At 59.2% G+C, this 9,190-nt stretch overlaps 1 protein-coding gene across 1 annotated transcript; it reads right to left on the reverse strand.

Annotated features, from left to right (window-relative positions):
- Positions 1 to 338: 338 nt before the first annotated feature.
- On the reverse strand, positions 339 to 9,157 carry LOC132437704 (kinesin-like protein KIF19). Its single transcript, XM_060031026.1, is given in 8 exon segments — positions 339 to 491; positions 3,544 to 3,738; positions 4,810 to 4,935; positions 5,147 to 5,282; positions 6,249 to 6,335; positions 7,055 to 7,134; positions 7,820 to 7,871; positions 9,039 to 9,157. Coding segments are annotated over 8 exon segments (948 nt in total).
- Between the last annotated feature and the right edge of the window lie 33 nt (positions 9,158 to 9,190).

Raw genomic sequence — 9,190 nt, forward strand, 5'->3', positions numbered from 1 at the left:
TTGCCTATCTGTTTACCTACACCCTGCCTTGCTGTAGAATAAAGGTGACAGCATTCAGCTCAGTATGAAGAGGAATTTTCTCAGACCGTCTGTGATGAGACAGGCAGCCTTGGTGAGGTAGTGAGCTTCCTGTCCCTGGGAGTGTGCAAGCATGGGCTGGACCACACTCAGAGGGATGAAGGGGGGATTCGAGCAGTGACTAGAGATGATTTCTCCAGATAAAGCAGAGATTTTCCTGCTTTCAGGGGTTCCTGGAAGGGCCCTTAGGCCCAGGTAAATCCTGAAAGATGCAGTCAGATGCTGCAGCCACGCCTGTCTCTGGCCAGGGGCTCATACCTTCAGCAGGTGCGCCTGAGTTTGCTGTCCCGGGAGTTCACATGCTGCGCCTGGCTGCCGCCCTTCTCGCTGGGTGCGTTGACGCGGGTGCCCAGCGCCAGCAGGGAGCAGTTGATGCGGACGCCCTCCTTCATCCTCTTGCCTCGGTTCTGGGTCTGAGTGAGAAGAAGCCAGCTGGCGGGGAAGTGGTCCTCCCCCGCCCCCGACCCCGCCACCTCCCCACCCCAGGCCCCAGGGGGAGGGGACTGAGGTCCAGAGGATGCGATAACCCCATCCCACCCTGGGAGGCTCAGGGTGGACGCTCTGACTACACTCCCACAGCCCAGGGACTGGAGACAGAAACAACACCAGATTCTGCAGTGGAATACCACACAGCCAGGAAAGGCGGTGAGGTAGAGCTGTTTACCAATGTTGAAAAGATGCTCTCTGTGAAGTGAGATAAAGAAGGGCTCAGACGGATGCCTGGGCGGAACAGTCCCCTTTTTATGATAAAAATACGAACGCGTGTGTCTTCGCGAGAACGTCCCCCCACGCCGAAGCTTTCTTGTCCTCCCAGTCTCAGCTAGCGGTCCTCCTGGGGAGCGCCCAGGCCCCCTCACCCCACGGGGGTACATGCTACCCTGTATATTTCCTCCAAGTTGTTTTAGCTCTCTCGGCAACTATCTTGCTCTTTTATGCGTTTGTTTTCCCCTAACTGCTCCCCACAGAACCTAAGCTCCATGACGGAGCTGTCATCTGGGTTGGCCATCTGTCCCCAGAGCCTGGACACCGGCAGGCGTCTGGCCCACAGTGTGGCTGGATGTCTGAGCACTGAACAAATGTATAAAGATGCCTGCAGGGGCCTTAGGAGGACACACGCCAAACTGCTGCTGGGATGCCTGCCTCTCAGGGCAGCCGTTGTGGGGACTTTAACTGTCTTCCTTTAGCTTAACCACATTTTCCATATCTTCTGCACTGATTTGGTTACATTTGAAATCAGCAAGGAAAATAACGTTTTCTCTTTAAGGGACATGGGTTTTAGAGCCAGTTTGGAGCACGGCTTGAGAACGGCTTAAATGACATCTCAGACAGGTCTCCCAGCCTGTCTCAGTCTCCTTATTTGTCCAAAGAGGCAGTTGCTGTGGCCATGGTGAGGATTTGGCGGGCAACGCGTGTAAGAGGCCAGCTCAGAGGTGGGCCCACAGAAGCGAGCAGCGAACGTGGGCTGCTCCTTTCACTGAGTGGGAGCTGCCGGCACGACCAGGCCATGGCAGCTGTCACGTGTCTGTGCCCCAGAATTCGGGGGTTTTCTCAGAGGCCTTGTGCCCTGGAACAAACTCTTCTGTGAGTGATTTTCTGTGAAGAAATGACAGACTGTGAGAGCCAACCAGACCTGAAGACAGCCCGCTGGGCCCCCTGAGCATACAGCTTAAAACCAAGGCCCAGAGAGGGACAGGGGCCTGGCCAAAGGCACACAGCTATTTGGAGCAGAGGGAGAACAAGAACCTAGGGCCTGAACCCTGTCCAATGGCCTCCCCAAGAGCTAAGAGCTGAGGAGGCTGGTCTCCACCTTGCCCCCGAGCACATGGCCGAGTCCAGCTGGCACGGGCAGACTCCCAGGGCTCCATCACACTCGGCTTGGTCTGCATGAAACTGTCTGTACCCACATCTGTCTGTGTATGAACCATCTTTTATTTTCTGCATCCTAATGTTTTGTCATCTTGGGGCCCTGCTGCCCCTCCCAGGGTTGCCAGTTCCTTCTGATAACAAACAAGTCACCCGTGAGCACACCTTTCAAAAGCAAACCAGCCAACCCAGAGCCCTCACCACACCCCCTCCTCCTTGGGGCTCCCACACTCTGGGCCACTGTCTACCTGCCCTCATCACCCAGGGCAGCAACCAGACAACCAGGGATGGGCCCTGTGCCCCAGAGCCTGCTGGAATTATTCAAACTGGCCAGTGTTCAGCCTGCCTTCCCATGGAAGTCACGAGAGAGGCTCTGGCCCGTGTTTTCCCCTTGTTCCCTCTGCCTCCAGACCAACCCTGGTGCTTCCACGTGTGGCCCGGCCTGGCTTCTCCTGCCCCCTCCTCTTGGGACCTGTGAGTAGCAAACTATCTCTCCAATGGCAGTCATCTTCTGATCTGCTGGCCTCACTGTACCTCAAATTTCATACCATATTAACACAATACATTGAACCTGTCGGCCTCTGGGCCAGCTGGCCAGGCACCCAGGGCAGGGCCAGGTGCAGGGCAGGTGAATGAATGAGTGACTGAATGAAGCAATGCAATGACTGACAAACCCCCAGGACTCAGAGCGTAGCCTGCAAACTGGAGGACAAATGTCATCAGTGAAAGGCATGGACCTAGGCCAGCTCCCTCCAGGTCCAAAGGCCGGATCACCTGATACCTGTGTGCAGGCACGATCACACCACCCCGTCTCAGCGGGGCGTTTGTAAACCAGGCGCGAGGCCGCCTGCCCTCCAGGTGTCGGGGGTTAGGGGGATGGTGAACACGAAGCACCTGGCGCATCAGAGGGACGTGAGAATGTCCCTTGTTGATAATATTACTGCTGTTCTGACTTGGCCTCCATCAGGCACCTTCTCTGTTCCTGGTGCTGGGCTGGGCCCTGTCCGCAAAGACTGCTCCGGCCCCTGGGGCAACGGTGAGCACAACCCTCGCTCCCAGCGACACGTGCCAACAAGGACAGCGAGCCAGGGGCGCGGGCGCAGGAGGAAGGTCCTCGGAGGGCATCCCGACAGCCACCCCCGCCACGCTGCTCCCTCCACCCACCAAACTCCTGATGACCTTTCAGGCTCAGCCCTGAGGCCCCACCCTCCTCTGGGCTCCACAGCCTCTGTGTGACCCCGAATCTCAAGGCACAGGCCTCCCCATGCTGTAACTACCAGCTACACATCTGTCTCCCGCCCGCCCCCAGAGGCTCTGAGCCCCCCGCGGGTGAGGGTCTGGGGCTCGCTCATCTTCACGTCCCTGGTGCCCGGGAGAGCCTGCCACACGGGAAGCCCTCCATAAATACTGGCTCCGCGGGAGTGACCCCCAATACCTGCTGAGAATTCATTCGCTCAGCAAACGTGTAGTGGGCACCTCCCCTCGACCGGGTGCTGTCCTAGGTGCTGGAGACAGTGTGCAACAAGGACGGACAGGGTCCTGCTCCCAGACTAAAGGGCAGATGGACACAAGGCGAGTAACGGAGATGAAGAGGACAGGCACCTGAGACGCCAGCTCCGAGCCCGCCAGGTCCACCATGGAGAGCCTCCCAATGTGCATTTCCTCTGCCATGTCTGTGCCGTGGCTGCGCCAGTGCACAGTGACCTGCAGCACGGCGTGGGAGCGGGACGACATCTTGCTGGTGGCGGTGGACTCCTGTGTGCGCTGCCAGTTGCCTTTGGTGAGGAGCTGCATGGTCTGAGGACAGAGGCAGAAGCGGGCAGACAGTCAAGGGCCCCTGAGTGGCCACACACTCCCTGCAGAACATGAGAAGGAGACGTGCCCTCCCGAGCTCCTTAGGGCAGCTCTTCCCCAGCTGGGATGCTGATGGCAGAACCACATCCAGTGGAAGCAATTTCTGGTTTGTGGCATGAAGAGATTAATTAATCGAGTCAACTAGTCCAGCAGGAATGGCAGATTGCTGACACTTATAGCACCACTTCTGCCTCCTCTACCCATGGCAGACATCACCAATGGATTACCCATCTCTAACCCACCGAGCCCTTTTCCATATGGAACTCCAGGCAGTTGTACAGATTTGCTGGAGTTGGCGGGTGGCCTGAAATCCACTTGTGCGCAAGCAGCTATGGAAATCAAGCCAGTGAGCCTCTGCTGGGCACCTACTGTGTGCCAGGCATGCTAGGACCACAGAGCATTGTGGAGACAGACCCATATGGTTGTTGTTATTAAAGAATAGGCAAGAAGTCTCCCCTCCTGCACCTGGAACCCATGAGGGACGGTGCTAAGGGCAAGTGGCCTCATGCCTACGCCAGCATGGCTAGAGCACACGGTTATCCAGGGCCTGGGGGCCGAGGAGTCCATGCTGTTCAGAGGCAATTGGGAGCCTCTGAAATGTTCTGAGCAGACGGGAGGCCCACCCCAAGGGCTGCACAGAGAGACTGGAGGGAGAGAGAAAGACAGAGGGCTGCAGAAATGTTTACAGCTCGCCCTCGTTATGGGAGCCAGACTTAGGATCAAGATGGCAAACAGATTTCAGACCTGAAGGCGACTCTGACTGTGACTGCCTGGAGTGCTGCCAAGAAAGAATCCGCACCTGCGTCTGGATGCAGAGGGAAGAGTGCGTGATCCATTGGTGATGTCTGCCCTGAGCACAGGTGAGGAGAGTGGGGACGTGCTGCGGAAGTCTGCTGTTCCTTTAGCTCGAAAGCAGCTTTGGAGCCGTGCGTCTGGCTCCGCTCTGTGAGCACTGGTGAGCGTGGCTGCCGTGGAGGAGCCACAGGTCCCTCCGTGGGCCCCCGTGACCCTCACCTCCTGGGTGTTTGAGGTGGAGACCTCCATGATGCCTGCAGTCTGGATGCTGCCCCTAGAATCTTTCCGCAGGTCCAGAAGCCCTGAGGACGGGTTCAGGAGGTCCCAGATCACTTCGTTATAAATCTGGGATGAGACAGAAACGCTGGAAGCAGTAGGTCTGATGCAAAAGAAGCACAGGGGCTTACCTATCACTGGGGCTTTGCATCTCCAGGGAAGTCTGGGATGCCCTGAGGTTTCCCGCAGGCTGGGGGGCCCTTGGGGTAACAGGTGGGGTTTTGCACTCATGATCAGGCCCGTTTTGCAGGCAGGGCAGCCGAGGGGGTGGGCGGCTCACCTCAAGGTAAGACATGGGCGCGCTGCAGTCCGTGCTCTCATGGGTCTCCTCGATGGCCTGGAAGAGGTCAGTGAGCATCTGCAGGTAGCTGCCGGGCCCCGCATCCATGGCAGCATCGTGTGGGTCTTGCTAGCACCTGCGGGAGGCATGGGATGCCCACCAAAGCAGGGCTCCTGGTCTGGGCTCGCCCCCACCCCCACCCCCGGAGCCTGGTCACACCTGCCGCCCGTACTGTGCAAACCGCCCTGGCTGCTCTGACATGCTCAGTTTCCATTTTGGAAACAAGAACAAAAAAAATCCTGTCTGAACAGCCTGATGGCTACTCTGGGGAAGAAAACCTGGGCAGGGAAAGCGGGAGGATACAAAGCGAAGATGCAGACAGTATCAGAGGAGGGAGGCCCAAGAGATGTCTGCACTTCTCTCCAAATTCGCTTTAAGGTGTTCGTGTTGTTCTCGTAATAGGAGAATTAACGTACGTGTTAAGCTTTCTAAGCAGTCCCGCTTCATGGGGTCCTCACCTCCTCCTTCCCGGTTCGCCCTGTAGGAGGGACCAGATGGCCCTCTTCCTTTGCTAGAGCATAGCACACAGCAGGTGCTCCCTGATGTTCGCTGAATGAAAGAAAGAATGAATGAATGCCATAAACAAGCTGTGACTTCGGACCAGGCTTCTCAGGGCCTCAGTTTCCCCACCTGTATAGGGAGGGGATTAAGGCCCGTCCAGCTCTGACCCTCTGTGATTCTAGTTTTCAGGCGGAGGGGTAGCTTAGCTTCGCGAGTGTTTGCCGACCCCAACTTGTAACTGCAGAGGAGAAATCTGCGGTTTTCATGGGCAGAAAAGTGTAGGCTTGGGTTGAGTTCCACACTCACTCCTACCAGCTGTGTAACCTTGGGGAAGTCCCTTTACCTCTCGGAGGCTCAGTTGTCCCATCTGTGACAGGGGGATCGTTCTACCTGCCTTTCAGGGCTGTTGAAAGAACCAAGGGAACCAACGGATGCAGAGGGACCAGTGCAAGGCCAGCACGCGTGAGGTGCTTTGTGCTGTTAGGAAGAGCTCTGCTGCCACCAACCTCATTCCCTCCGGGGGACACCGGCCTTTGGCAGCACTGAGGGGCCGTGGGCAAACACCGCCGCGTTGTATCCAGAAATGACGCCTTCCACTAGTGCTGGGGGGGGCAAGGCACACGTCTTCCTGCGGACAGATGGAAGGAAGACAGGCAAATGCACACTCCGACCAGAGTCGGGCACCTGGCTGTCTGGAGAGGACAGGTGTATGGTGCCTGCAAACGCCCTGCTCCCCCGGACACGGACAGGGACCTCCACGGTGGCAGCCAGCGCAGCCACGGCACGAGCCCCACCCCAGTCCTGCAGCCGCCTGGACCACGCCGAGCCCCACGGTGAGACCACGGTGAGCGCGGATCGCACGAGAATGTAAGTGATAACTCCCACGGGCAACGACACTTCTGCGCTGAGAGCTCAGCTTCTGAGCCTGTTCCCAAGGAGCAGGAATCCTTGGCGACGTGACGGCGTGACGGCGTGCCGTCGGGGTCCTGCAGGGGCCCTCTCCCAACTGCACACCTAGCCCCCACCGCCGATCTCCCCCCACCCCGCGCCAGGCTGCTCAAACGTGTCGTCAGTGACCGCCTCTGTCCGCTCCATTCTTCTCCGTGCTCTCAGCTCCCCGACATTATACTTTCTCTCTTGCTCGACGCCCACACTCCACCCCACCCCCACCAGGGAGGGAGCTGGGGCCGTGGGGGACAGGCCCTTGAGTCCCCCCTCCCCCCGGCTCCACCCCAGTGTCTGGAACGTGCCGGCCACTGTGAGCACTGATGTTTTCCGCAAGGGAGGGAGGCAGGGAGGGAGGCGATCGCACGCGGGCGAGCTCCGCGACCGGTGACACAGCCCCACCCGGTCCCCGCCTTGTGGGCGATGACGGAGGCCCCTTCCTCGCGGTCTGCGTCGCTGAGCGGGCGGGTCCGAAGCGCCACCTGCTGGCGGGACACCGCGGCAGCTGCCTCCTAGTCCTCCCAGGGCACGGAGACCCCAGCCCAACCTCCCGCTCACCTCCCAAGAGCCTCCCACTCCTGGGGAAGCAGTTAAGGCCGCTGAACCCCCAGGCCCCACCGGGTGCTGACTTCCGGTTCACAGCTCACGATGGTGCTGAGAGGAGCACTGTGATCAGGCCACCCTCTTTAGTCTGAACTGGGGAGACTGAGGCACAGAGAGGTGAAGCAACTTGCCCAAGGTCACACAGCGGCTAAGGAGTCCTACCACCTCACCCCGGCTCCTTTACCCCACCACCCGAGGGACCCAAACCTTCACGCAGGTTGTGAGCACTTTCAGAGCAAAAGTTGGTTTTCTGAGTAGAAAATCCCGGGGCTCTGTTTCCCATCATTCTCTGCCCCACCTCCAGCCCAGTTCTAAGGGAGTCCCACAGGAGGCCCTCCGGGATGGCGCCGACCCAGGCCTCGAATCCTCCTTAGTCACTGAGCTGTGAGCCGCCTGCAAGCCAGCACAATGCTTCCGGGCCTCTGCTTTCTCGTCTGTACGATGGGAAAGTTCCTCCTGGTAGAAACGGTAGCTTACAGTTCTCCCTGAACGGGGCCGGGGTCACGACAGGGTCTCTCTGTAACCAGCCTACAGGTCAGGGGCAAGCGCCGAGCCTCTGCTCACCCGTCTAATGGGCTGAGCTTCCACGTCACCCAGGAGACAGGCCTCGGGGGACCTGATGGGGCCGGGGTAGGGGGCGTCTACACCACTGCATCTGAGGGTTGTGGCCTAGGCCCTGAGCTCCCTGGGGAGTGAGACTCAGAGGGCAAGGGTGAAGGCACATCTGGAGGTGGGGAGCAGGGGTCACCAGGTCCCCTGAGGGAAGGCTGAGCAGAGCAGGGGCAGAGCCCTGGACGGGGACCCGGGCTGACGACAGAGACCTGACCTGTGACAAGCAGGCACCTGGGGCAGCGGGTCAGGCAGCCACGCGCTGGCCAGGCACGCGGAGGAGAACATTCCCCGTGAGCAGCTGGTCCTTGGGCTCCACCTCCCTCCTGGCTGGGCTGCCCTGGGCCCGGGAGGGGCCGGCAGTGGGGTGGGAGGGCTGGCTGGCTGGAGACACGAGCTCCTTGCTCCCTGCTATGCTAGCAGGAGAGACGTGGCTGCCTGTCAGCCCCACGCTGCCCCGCTGACATCAGCGGGGCCCCAGGAGCCCAGCTGGTCCTTAAGTGTCTCAGGAACTGCCCACGTGGTTCGGGTGGGCCCCCTCGCCTAACGCCATGGCAACCCCAGGGTTCCTACATGCCTCACCTGGCCTGCAGGTACGCCTGCCTGAGATCTGCACCCACCAGACTTGGCCCTTGGCCCTGGAGGCTTGTCCCCACCAAAGGGGGACACATGCCACCAGCTAACATTTGATGAAATAATCCCCTCGGACTACTTCTCCCCAAAGACACATTTCTAAAGCAAACTTGAAATGACCTGCGGGTTTTCTTGATTTTTAGGACATGGCTTTTAAGCCCCTTTCCCACGCTGCCAGTCTGCACCACAAGCCAGGGCCGACTCCCATGAACCATCAGGCGTATTCACTGCTTGAATGCTGCGCTCAACTTTTCCAACGCAGTCTCCAGGGAAGTCACTGCACGGTGAACCAAGGAGGCTGCACCTGCCATCACGCAGCTCACCAGCGCGCCAGGTGACAGCAGCACTCCTCCCGCCCACGAGAGCCAGGGTGGGTGTAGGTGCAGTAAATTGCTACTGCATTTTCATATAAATCACGGAGACACCAGATCCATGAAGTTTGGATCTGAGAAACCCAACTTAATGGTTCGAGCTACAGAGGCCCATTCACCCCAGCCACGGCTCTCAGTCCGGCCAGCCCGGCAGCAGGGAGCGGCCACACCCGGTCACTTGGTCGTCCATGGGCAGGAGTGTGCTGGTCACGTCCAGGTCAGCGCTGGGCTCCAGGACTTCTTGGCCACACGAACGAGGCCGGGGAAGGGGCGCCCCTTTAACATCCATGCTCCCCCCCAAAGGCCAGGCCTCTGACCCACC

This window comes from Delphinus delphis, chromosome 15 (assembly GCF_949987515.2).
Source record: "Delphinus delphis chromosome 15, mDelDel1.2, whole genome shotgun sequence".
NCBI classification, from domain to species: domain Eukaryota; kingdom Metazoa; phylum Chordata; class Mammalia; order Artiodactyla; family Delphinidae; genus Delphinus; species Delphinus delphis.